The 13324-nt window shown below is 34.5% G+C and overlaps 1 protein-coding gene across 1 annotated transcript; it reads right to left on the reverse strand.

Moving 5' to 3' along the window:
- Positions 1-58: 58 nt before the first annotated feature.
- LOC117340703 (sodium-coupled monocarboxylate transporter 1-like) lies at positions 59-10300 on the reverse strand. The gene is made up of 10 exons (XM_033902467.1): positions 9968-10300; positions 9351-9419; positions 6973-7053; positions 6286-6359; positions 5731-5868; positions 5512-5647; positions 4858-4946; positions 3621-3733; positions 2990-3060; positions 59-310 (listed from the first exon to the last, which is right to left on the reverse strand). Exons 1-10 carry the CDS (start codon positions 10298-10300, stop codon positions 59-61), a joined length of 1356 nt encoding a protein of 451 aa, XP_033758358.1.
- Between the last annotated feature and the right edge of the window lie 3024 nt (positions 10301-13324).

The raw sequence follows: 13324 nt of genomic DNA on the forward strand, positions 1-13324 counted from the left end.
ATTTATATCCGTTCCACAAATATTCCAAATGGAATAATAATATTTTGAGGATTAGTTCTTACGGTTCCTTGATGGCAGCGTTCTGTCGTATTGTGACGTCAGCGTCATAAAACGGTGTAGATGTGACGTCAGCGTCATACAATGACGTAGACGTGATATCTGTAGTGACAGCAGAAACGTTGTAGAATGGGCAACTATCGATCGGGGCGAATTCTAATGTCTGGTTCTTCCTCGTTCCTGACGAAGACATTTTACCAATCATGATCCAGGCAACTAAAACTACACTGACCGCTCCACCGGCGATGACACCCTGTCAAAGTATCATTTATATTCACCGATGATAGCAACAACTTGAAAATACAAAAGTGGAATTATTATTCTTATGTTTAGCATATGTATTTCTCAGAAACAATTGATTGCATGAAATCAGATTTTTGTTACTGAATAACTGTTTTATTCCAACGTTATCTCAGTCGGGACTTATTCAAAGGTATTCATTAACATTTTCGCCCTGTACATATTTTTTGTGTACAATGTATAAATAATCGCTATGTTAAATGATCGCGAAAATAGCGGATAAATCCCCTCCAGAATATTGCCAAATACACAGCATTTTTTACCAGAATTACAGTCAGAAAAACTTAACAATAACACTATGTCTATAAACACATTTTAAAATCATAAACGTCTTTAAGAGAACATTAAAGACATCACATATAGACAATTACCGACTTGTTAGCCCAGGGAAGCAAAAAGCCAAGAAGGAAGATTCCAGTTATTGTACCGGAGACACAGGCGTTGGTGGTGACGAATATCTGCATAGACAAAACGACCATACTGATAAGCATCCTGTAATACTAATCATTTTATAGGTTATCTTATTTTAGCGATTTTACCGCCCGACAAATTCTGCTAAATTATAATTTTGCTAATTTTTATTTATCTTCATTGTTGTATATGGCAAGAAATATGATTTCGCAAATCTATTTCAACTCGGTTAAGCGCTTAAATTTGCGTACGCCGAATGCATATGTTTAGAGTATATATAATAGCATACCATAATATGTTATTTTACTCCTTAGACATCCACTAATCCATACAACTGTTGTATAAACAAAGAGCTGCCCTGCAGGTAGGGTGTAAGAATTGTACCTGCTGCCCCCATTGCATGATCGTAAGAGGCGACTAAATTTGGGATCTTATCGTTTCTCTTCTTTCTGAACAACTTTATTCTTCCTAATGTCTCCCTTGACAATGCCTCACTTTTGGCCTTTAGTTGAGCGTTCGCCTCTGTGAGGAAGGCTTTGGGTTCTGTCCCCTGGCCGAGACATACCAGAGTCTCTAAAAATGGTAGTTGCTGCTCCTGCTTAGCACTCAGCATACAAGGAGTGGGACGACTGGTTCACCCGTTGTCAGTATAATGTGACCGGGTGGGGTGTGCTGCTGGGTGTCTTCGGCAGTATGCTTCAGTGAGGTAGCACTATAAATCGGCAAAAGTTCCGGCCTATCACAAGGAGACTTAACACGAACATACCGCAGCCTCCCAAAACACACATACGCACTCACCACACGCATTCATGTCGCACACACGGGAGGCCGTCCTTAAATGACCTTAGCTGTTAATAGGACGTTAAACAAAATAAACCAAACCAAACCAAACTAAACAAAGAGATTACCACACGTGGTTAAAACTGTAAGTAAGTGGCTTTCATGATGATCTTTGACTGGGCCTACTATTTACTGACATAAATCGTTGCGATTTAATTGGCTGACACTTGAAGGTCACTTCAAGCGGTCGCGGAAATAATAACGCACAGAAAGTAGTCCGCACTCATCTAATGCGATCAATGATTTTTATATGGATTGCTATCAGTTAAATAATTTAAAGATGAATAACGATTCTATTACTTTTTATTTCATTTCAACGAATTTCTGAAATTTTCATTATTTCATATTAATTAACGGCATTTCACTACAAGTCATATCCTTACGCCCCAAACCCTCGTTAGCTATTTGTCACAAAACAAAACTCGTACAGACTTATTTCTTTTGCTTTAATGTGTTTTATCCGTACATTAATAATAAAACAAATCTAATTAAGATGTTTTTAATGAAAAATATATGTCCAAAGGTCAAGTTCCACTTATAAGTACTGTATATTTTGCTGTTGTGCTCAATAATATACTGCATCATAATCATCTTCAATTTTTACAAATGGTCTTTAAACAAACGGAGATGGATTTCCATTTCATTGATTCCAGCTATTGTTATAACGCAGTAAGATTGATTCATTTATGACAATAGACTTACTAAATGTCTCATTTAACTAGCATTACATATGTATTGGTTATTCGCACAAGTACTTAATTCATTAGTCATATATTCTTGTCGAATGGACAGATCACGCAGAAATATCTTAATTTGATGCACAAAATCAAAATGTACTTATTTTCATAATTTCCATAACAATCTTTTTGCGAACTTAATGTATCAAACTTACTTTACTAATGCCAAATGTACACAGTTGGGAATCACGTGGTTAGAAGATGAGAATTCAAAATGGCGACCGCAAGTGCAGAAAACATAAACGAGGTAAGATATTGAAAATACTCATTACATAGGTTTTGTATTGTAGCGAGCATATGTCATACTATAATCGCGGCATATCCATACCTCATGTGTGCTGGGACAGTTTGTAGTTATCCGTAACATTCTGACCAAAATTTCGAATCGAAAGGATTCCACTGACGAATTCGATTCAAAATTTTGGTCAGAATGTTACAGAAAAATACGGACTGTTCCAGCATACATTGAGGTATGGATCTGTCTAAATTATAGTATATCATATGCTCGCTACAATGAAAAGCCTATGTAATGAGTATTTCCAGTGTCTTACCTCATTTTAAGCTTTCTACACTAGTGGCAACCATTTTGAATTCGTATCTTCAGATCACGTGATTCCCTCCGTGTATGTATACATCAAACGAACCTGTATGATGGGTCCCTCTATCGTAGACACGAAGAACGCCACTCCAATGATGATAATTCCAAATGCCAAACCTAAAACATAGAGTACCATAAAGAAGGGTAACCCTTGCTTCAAAACATTTATTCCTGCACGTGAAAGTAATTTTTACGTTTTTGCATCTATATGGATTACTTCAATATCATCCAGATACGAAGAAATATCATTTAGAATATATTTTTTTTTTCAATCCCTGATGTCATTTAATGATTAAAGTTAGCCCCGAATTTAGCACCCGTTGAATGGAACGAACAGTTTTTAAGAAAGAGTTTTCAAAAGAAATAATAATTAAATAAATAAAAAACAACAACAAATAAAGCAATATTTATTGTGACCTTGACCATTGAAATGATGCTAAAATATAAACTTTTTAGTATCTAAAATAAGAATAAATATTGGATTTGATGGTTTCACTTCTATAGCCATCCCTGCATTCTTTTAATCGACCACGTGACCTTGAACGAAGGTCGAGGTCAGTAATAACCTGAACGCTGCCCTTCATATCAAAATGATAAAAACTATGTATGATGACAATTGATGGAATAGCAATTAACATATTTTTGATACTTACATGTTTAAAAAAAGATATACTTACCTGAAATTTGGTTAATGCAAATTCCTCGTCTATCAGAAACAGGTTTTATGAACGGTTTTACAATGTCCTCCCAAAATATAGACATCATACCACTCAGTACTGAAGAGATGGTACTAGAATAATGATATGATTCAGGTCAGTATGAAGTGAAGGTGCTGGAATATTGAATTAAAACCGCTTAGTACTGAGGGGAAATTGTGCTGGAGTATTGGCATTATACCAGTCGGTACTGAGGAGAAATTATGCTTGAATATGGGCATTTTACCATCGTATTTTGCATGTTGGAACATACATTAATCCCACAATTACTCTGCTATGTTTTTGGCAATAAAACAACAAACACTTTGGTTGTCGAAAATTGAGCATTTATTCAAATGGCAGTTATTTGTTATCAAACCAAAAATGATGGGGGTTTCTTACTAATAAAACGCACCATAGACATGTAAGTAAGCTTTTACATTTACACACAAGTAAAACAATAATATCAATAGACATTTAAATACAAGAAATATTTTTCTTTAACATACAAGTAAAACTATAATATGAAATGCACTCCGCCCTACATCCTAACTTTAGGAGGACCTTAAAGCAGGGGAGGAGGTGGGTATTTGCAAAATACTTGGATAAACCAATTCTTCCTGGCAGTGAACATTTTCTGTAGTAGTCACGTGATCATCAAAATCAAAACATCATGTGACTATCCCTTCTGGGAGATACTAAATGCTGGAACGGAAAATCTTAACAATCCGGAAACTATATCAAATACCACACTAAATTAATAACAAAACCGGACTAATATATCAGTCCGGAAACTCACTAATTACATATTAAATAGATGATATAGATTACTTTATGTTTAACATAAATCCAATTATACCATCGTATTTTGCATGTTGGAACATGCATTAATCCCACAATTACTCTGCTATGTTTTTTGGCAATAAAACAACAAACACTTTGGTTGTCGAGAATTGAGCATTTATTCAAATGCCAATTATTTGTTATAAAACCAAAAAAGATGGTTGATCTGGAATATGGACATTATACCGCTCAGTATTGAGGAGAAATTGTACTGGGAACATGGAACATATTTAAAAGAATGGACTTGAACAAACCGCCGGTTATATCAGTCCTATTAATGTCACGTTCTCATACAGAGTGTAAGGTCCTGTGAATACTAATCATATTGGGAAGGATATCAACATGTAGAAATATCTTTTGATTTGGAACATTTTACCTGAGAGAGGCGCAGAACAATGCTGCCATGAAAAGCCCAGGTAAACACGGCGTATCCCGGAATATATCTAGTACCAAAGATGGAAGCAGCTGCAAAATTGATAAGAAACATTTTATACATGTAAGGATAGAACTGTACAGAATTAAACGACCATACAGAGGCATCCTCTCCGGTCCATACAACTTCAGCATCGTGTTTGCTGGTACTGCCTGCATCCAGATTTCGGAAAGGATGACATGTTTTATCACAATCGAGGGAAGATTTAGAAAATGACAAGTTTTTGTGGTTATGTTTAAAGGGATTTTTTTTTTTTTTTTGATTTTCACTGTTTATCAGAGACAAACTGACATACAATCCGCACTCACTACGATATACTTGTGGGGTGAATTAACGAGTAAGCAATTCCCTGAAAGTATATTCGTCGCCTTTTGGAGATGAAATTTAATGTAATTTTGAGTTTGTCCCATACTTCATCATTAAACCTGCTTTTTTTAGAGACGGAATGAACGGAAATCAAATATTATGTCCATAGCTCTTTAAACTTGTGCGTTGCACCCCACAAGTTAAAAGACAAAAGACTAAACACCATAACTCAATCTTGTCTGTGTGTCCGTCTGTCGGTCTGTCTGTGATAAACAAGGGAAATTGTCCTACCTGATTTGGGTTATCAAGCTGCTTGGAGACCAAGGGATCACATCTTTTGTTAAAGTAGTAGGCAAACGTGATGGCCCCACACAAACTAACCAAAAGGCGCATTACCACTGACAGAACCGCAGATAACATATATGTTCTGAAAGTCAAAGAAAACTAGCATGACTTAATGAAACAAGACAAATTACCAAATATCACACTTTTATCAATAAGACAACATACCTGGTCCGTGTCCGCACGTTCGGAGTAGCTTTTATCCTGAGGAACGTTGTTTGTACAAACGGCTTTAATAAAGATGAAGCGAAACCTCCTACCACAAGGCTCCAAAAAGTCTGACGTCTTGTTGGATCAACATCAAATCTTAAATGTGTTAAATTCAAACTGAATTGTTACAAATATATTTTTATTAATTAGTATTGTTCAAATATGAAATTGGTCTCCAACGACAAAAGGTACAAAATGTCGACGAAATGCCAAAACTTTCCTTCGAAATCACATATTTATTCACATCGTATGGTGCAAAAGCTGAATAACCCAAACTTGAAAGGGGACATTATTGGATAATTATTTAGTCCCTTTAAAAACCAATCCTCAATTATATACATGTATTATGTATGTCTAACACAGATAAATCATACTTGAACCACGTACAGATCGAAGGTTTAAAGGTCTTCTTTCCAACATATATGTTTTGATAAAGATATAATGATTAAAATATCAATAAGAAAATAATTCGATATTATTTTAACGATAAAATGTTGAATCTGTTAGCCTTACACAAAGAAGTTAATTCTCCCTTGATTGTAGACCGTCTGCCACGTTTTCGTTAGGCCCCCAGAATCCATTGTACCCTGTTCAGAAAATTTGTAGGCAGAAATCAAAACAGGGTATATGCTATATCCATGACACGCAGGTAACAGTATCCTTATGGCTTCATGGTGCTAGTATAATGGACAGTTTTTATCATCATCAAAAGTCGACAGAAAAGAGCAGAAATTGAATGCTCAGTATATCCAAAACTGCAAAACAAAGGGGAAATATCTACGAAAGGAAATTTACTAAGCAATACATAAATGATAGTTCCAAAGAGCAAACAGATTTTTATCCAAGACTGAACTAACGACAATTTAAATGGAGAAAACTAAATACTTCCTTATGACATAGTAAAATTTTTGTATATGTTGTTTAGTAAAATATTGATATGTGACGACGAAACCGCTGTACGATGTCATAAAATATTCCAAATTTCGCGGCTTTCATATAAGGCTTAATTAACGAACAAATATATACTATGATACGCTGATTTTTTGTGAATGTATATTTTTGCGATTTCGATGGTAGGTTGCAATGGGATTTAAAAACAAAATTTGATTTACACCAATCGATTCAGAATAGTATGATTTATGGCCAGCATCAATGATCCTGAAGGTTGAAAGGATGAGATTTATTGATGTAGATAGTCACCTTGATAAGAACAGCGAAAATGCCACCAAACATGAGAACTGACTGTAAAACATCAGTCCAAATAACGGCTGTGAATCCGCCCTGTAGACAAAAGAAATCGTGGTGGACTTATTTAGGCGATTAACATTTGCAGAAAATGCAAAACAAAATCTACACCAATGATAACACTTAATATTTATTAACAATTTATAGATACAGCATATGCCGAATCATGAAATATTCATTCAGCCTTTTCGTCCTTTTATATTTTTGTCAGGAAACTGACGCTTAATATCCAGGAAGGGGTGAGAAGGTCAACCAGTAGTTTAATAGATATACAAACAATCCACCCCAGAAATAATGATAACTATCCTGTAAGTCGTTACCCTTTCCTAGAGAGAAATTTGGTTTGATAAGGAGGGGATATTAAATTATATGCTGTTGAAGATTTAAATTTTATTGTCTATCTATTGCACTGAACTAGAAAATTATAAGATTGGTAAATAAAGGAAATATATTGGTCTCTGCATTTTTTTTTCTATATTTACAAAAGTTAAATAAGTAAAGGTCGCATATATTTTGAATGTTTCTGCATCTTTGTTGCATGCGGAATTAATACTAAAACGTATACGATCGGTTTTATAGTTTTAATCTCAATAGATAGCAAAGCCATAGCCGTTATATGAGAAACTGTAAAACTGCCTTACAAAAAATCTCAATATGGCGCAGTCTTGTGATCAACAGTAATACATAAGTAGAATGCATTAACGATGCAGCCTCAATGCAGCTTTAATTGGATGCATAAGCGGAAACTCCATATATCCTGGAGAGAATAATAGAATGAGGCCTTACATTAAGGGTATGGCAGAGGAATCTGATTATGACAACATACAAGACAACCTGTACAATTAATTGTGATTTCATGACGCTAAAACATTGGTGATGTCAACCTTAAAATATTAGGTATTTTTTCCGTTGATAATTAATTGCTTATTTCCCTACTTTGACAGACTATACCGAAACATGTTTTGTATATCTAACCAATATGTTATAATTAATTTTTCTTTGTTTTCATGGTAAATACTCAAATGTGATTGGTCGAAAAATTCTTTTCATTTTCCTATGAAATTTCGGGAATGGCCAGAACAATGTGACGTCACAATACCACAATTGACGTTGCGTTTTGATTTGAAAAAAAAATCCCATTTAAAACCAGTAAAATTGTACATAAAACATGTTTTAAATTAGAAACTCATGTTCAAAAATTAATTATAAGCGTTGACGTCAGTTTTTTTAAGTTTCATCGGATTCATACAGTTTGCAAACTTTGTTTCATACCCCGATGAAACTAAAAACAAATGACATCAATGCCTAAATGAAATGTAAAAAAAGTACACGGGATATATTTTCAACCTTGGACTAAACTGAAAGATCAAAACGTATACTTTTTAAGTTTTACTTACGATCAACGTATATATCAACACAACTACCATCAGACCAACAATAGAAGTCCATATATCGATCCCAGCCACTAAAAAATGTAAATGAAAGTGAGGATTATCATAATATTGATTATTTACCGATGAAAACTTGTATTCAGCATAAACAAGTAAACAAATACTTCATTAATATGTCATACAATCCACGGAAAATAAACATCAAATTGTTTTGACTGGCCATTATACACACATGCTACCTTATTTACAAGTTTTTATTCTGTCGTTTTATCTAGCAATTTTTCTCAAAATCATAAAAAATTAACATATTACAGAGGCAGCCAATGCAAATGTCGATATCTTCCTATTAAATAGGAAGATGTCGACCTTCACATTGGTCGCCTATGTGATATTTTTTATGATTTTTAGAAAAAAAATCTTAATTCCAAAATGTTATCTTCCTTAAATGTTCTAACTGCAATATAGCTAATGTCAGGAAGAAGTTGAATATTTTACTATTTAATTGTTTTTTACATAAAACCTTTTTATTTGTTAGATTTATCGTCCAATGCCCTTATTGAATCATTGAAGTAGCTTGTGAATACCACACTGAATAAAATACAATATAGGTAACGAAGTGGACATTTTTATACTACTATAACAATACAGGGAGGTTACAGCTCCTTTATAAATAATTAATATATACATTAACACCGAATCGTGTATATTTTATATAAAAACATGATACTACCTTATTGATAATAAAAGAAAAACATCACCTGCTTTTAAAGCAACAGCAGGCATCGCCAATGCTATTCCAACGTAATTGATCTGGCGAGTAAAATGCACCAATTAGATAAACGATAAAAGTGATTAATAATAAATTAACAAAGTTGATAACTAGATTCAAAAACAGAATTTAACCTCGGTATAGATAGACTGGTCATTTTAAGTAATGCTTACCATTGATATGATACTCAGAACAGTTCCAATCAACCGGATACAACGGGAATCGTATCTGACTTCCAAATACTGCAAAAAAACAGAAGTATTATACAATTATAACGTTTTTCTGCACGTAATTCTCTGCCGAAGGTATCTTTTCCTTGGTTGATAAATCCAGATATTAACCGAGTCTGAATGCTTCAACTATTTTGTTTGTTATTAAATATCTTACTATGATAATTTACAAAATATAGTTCGGTGTATGCAAGAAAAAATGTAACATTGGAGAGAATTGATTTTACTCAATGGATTTATGAGTTACTTAGAAGTAGGTCTTATGATACTACATTATGAAATTTGGACTGGTGGTGGTGTATGCTACATGTACCTCAACACTAAAGTCCACTGACAGACCTAAAGCATCAGAAGTGGGAAGGTGCTTAAAATCGTCGAATTTATAAATGTCAACGAAGCGGCCCTTGCCCAACCCATTCAATGATTGATGTTACCTTTACTTGTGGAAGGTGTTTAGTTTGATATCAATAAAAAAAATCCTTGTTTGAAATTGAAATTAAAAAAACAAACACACAATGAAGGCTGAATTTTTAATGATGATTATCAAAATGTGAACTTACCTGAAAAATACAAGTCATTTGCAATCTGCTCAGGCGTGGAATAAACAGATGAACGCTTATCAAATCACCCAAGATGTTTCCAAGAAATATCATATTAATCTGCATACCATAGAGGTATACTTCTGCTGGAACTCCAAGCATCAATATACCAGATTGGTAGGAAACTAATAATGATAATGCGACCGGAAGTACCGCCATTTTGCCATTACCCATTGTGTATTTGGAAACTGTTTTGTCTTTCTTGCCTCTCAAGGACTGTAACAGTCCAGCTCCAAGTGACATCACCACAGTTATTGAAATCACGATGTAATCCTCAAATTGAAGGTACGCCATGTCGCTTGTCTTTGTAGATCACTTTTCCGTCTGATCAACAAGAAAATTGCGTTACGCAAACTGATTGCAAAAGCCACGATTGATTATGTTTATTCGAATATCATCTCGTCAACTCAAAAGCACATTAAACATAAATGAACTAGAAAAGAAAGCAGTAAACAAGACCATTTTCAAACACTAAGGTAAATCAATTTGATCAAGGCTCGCGAAGGTACCTAGTTGTTCGACTGACAGGATCCTTGTTTTCATTTTGAGAATGAGCTAGATTTGCAAAGCATCCGATGAAACAGAAGCTGCTTTGTCATCTGTCTGTCTGTCTGTCTGTCTGTGTCTCTGTCTCTGTCTCTGTCTCCCTCCCTCCCTCTCTATGTTAATCAGGAAACACATGTTACGTCTGCATTTTCATCCTTTGAATAATATATTTCGTGTTCAACAAGTTTCATTTGACATACATTTTTCTCTTACTGTGAAGACTAATGATCAAAAAAATAACTCACCAACATATGCTGTCCTGTCTACTTGAATGACCAATGACTCTACAGTTGTCAGTGGAATTTAGAGAGGACTGCAATGAGATCAGTATACAAAGCAGCTGTTGCTTCACCAATAACTTTATACGTAATTCATATAAGTAATTTACTAGATTCTCCAGTTATTTCTTTTTTATTTCACCACATGAATATTTACAGGAAAATATTTTTAATTAATAGTGACCAGATGTTGAATCGAGTGTAGCAAACAGAACATATATAGGCGAAACTCTGTAAAGTATTCAAATTCATTCATGCTACTGTTTAGAACAATGCAGATACGTACAAACGAAATGAAAAGATCATCGAACGAGTTAAAAATCGTAATAAGGAAATAACAAGTCGCACAACGACATAGCAAAGTCATTAGACCGAGGTGGAAGTCTTAAAAACAAAATAAAAAGCCATACGAAGATGGCGTCCAATAAATAATAGTTCATCTTCAAGGTTAGATTTGTTGCCTCTATTACGTGTCAGTAAACAAAGCGCCATGTACCACGTCATTAGAAAGTAGTTCCAGCAAATGTTCACCGTGTCAGCCAATCAAAGTGCATTTGCAGTTTATTTCACACGCGATACAAACTGAATGTTGTTCATCAGTAGTAATGTACCAACCATCAATTTCGGTAGAAAATACAATATGTTGTTGGTCGCTTTGTTGGTTATGACTAAATATGTATTTCAATAAATGCCATTTTAGCCTTTGATACTGCATAAGTGATAGTATTTGAATAAATGTCAGTTCAGCCTTTGATACTGCATAAGTGATATTTATTTAAAATGTTTAATTCAAAACATGTATATTATAGCAATATCATTGAATAATATAACTTTACTATTATACCGTGAAGCCTTGGAAAATACGGAATTTTCATCTGCATAATGTAAATGTAAATTGCGTAACTTTTCCAATTTATACTGAGAAGCCTTAAGGAAATGCATAACTCGTATACATGTATGTAAATTCCACAACATCTCGAATGTCATTGATCGTCTATTGATATGTATGTATATATTTAATATTCAACAATATGGTCATTATTGTAGAGAAATATCATATCGCTGGCCAGACTGAAAAATATCTTCATTGAGCGTGCGACAGGTACACATCTACGTCACTATTACACTTCTCACTGTGTTGTGTTTATCCAAATACCAAGGTAAGTAATTTTTCTTGAATATCGCATCAACATTTGTGCAAAAATGTTGATGTTTTGGTTTTGATGTGATGTGTGTCACGTCAATGACTTGTTGATTTTGTTTGTTTGTTTGTTTGTTTTTGTTTAACGTCCTATCAACAGCCAGGGTAATTTAAGGACGTGCCAGGTTTTGGAGGTGGAGGAAAGCCGGAGTACCCGGATAAAAACCACCGGCATACGGTCAGTGCCTGGCAACTGTCCGACGTAGGTTTCGAACTCGCAACCCAGAGGTGGAGGGCTAGTGATAAAGTATCGGGACACCTTAACCACCTCTGGTTGCGAGTTCGAAACCTATGGTGGGGCAGTTACCAGGTACTGACGGTAGGCCGGTGGTTTTTCTCTGGCTTTCCTCCACATCCAAAACTGACACGTTCTTAAATGACCCTGGCTGTTAATAGGACGTTAAGCAAAATAAACCAAACCCAATATACTCCATATACCCCATATACCCATATACCCCATCCCACATACTTTGATATGTCCATGATTTGAAATATCATATTAAAAAAAATTATCCTATTTATTAAATTGCGTCTAACGATATTTGTTTGGTTGTAAAGTTGTCTTTAGCAGATACATGAAAACCAAGAATTTTACTAGAATTTTAAGACCGTCCGAGGGCGATTGATTGCTTGATGTTTTAAAAGCTGATGGTAAAATCAGGACCGATAGCCGAAACCTGAAGATCAAAACGTTGGTGTTGATGATGATACATAGCGGAACATTTACATAATTATTCATATATATCAATTTATGACCAGTCTTCTCGAGCTTAATGTGCACTATGTATGGAAAGTTTCAATCAAAACTCGGCCATTTTGCCAAAACACGCCATTTTCGGATTAGAGGTATGAACAAAAATCTCAACCAATCAGAAAACCTCATTCTGCGTACTTATACGTCACGTTTCTGTAAATCAAAGGCATATTACTATAAACTAAATACTCAACATTTGTTCCAGGCGTGGGTTCGAGACCCACTTCTGACACCAATGTTGAGTATTTAGTTTATAGTAATATGCTCTTGATTTCCAGAAACGTGACTTATGGTACACAGACTGGAAATTAATTATAAGATAATACATAATGTTTTTTAATATCATTCATGTATTTGGCCTAATAAAAACCACTGACTTTCAAATATGACAAGAATTATTTTGCAAAAAATTGAATGTACTTATCCGCTGCACTAATATGCTAAATGAGTTAACTGTTATGACTGTCATACAAACATGTATTATCACATTTCAGGAATAAGTAAAAGGTCATTAGTTGCTGCACACTTGCGCAGGTACA

This window comes from Pecten maximus, chromosome 13 (assembly GCF_902652985.1).
Source record: "Pecten maximus chromosome 13, xPecMax1.1, whole genome shotgun sequence".
Lineage (NCBI taxonomy): Eukaryota > Metazoa > Mollusca > Bivalvia > Pectinida > Pectinidae > Pecten > Pecten maximus.

Coding starts and splice junctions, on each gene's coding strand:
- LOC117340703 (XM_033902467.1), bottom strand. CDS start 10,300: ATGGCGTACCTTCAATTTGAGGATTACATCGTGATTTCAATAACTGTG. Junction 5,869..6,285: donor GGGAGAATTAACTTCTTTGT/GTAAGGCTAACA, acceptor AACACATTTAAG/ATTTGATGTTGATCCAACAA. Junction 5,648..5,730: donor AACGTGCGGACACGGACCAG/GTATGTTGTCTT, acceptor TTTGACTTTCAG/AACATATATGTTATCTGCGG.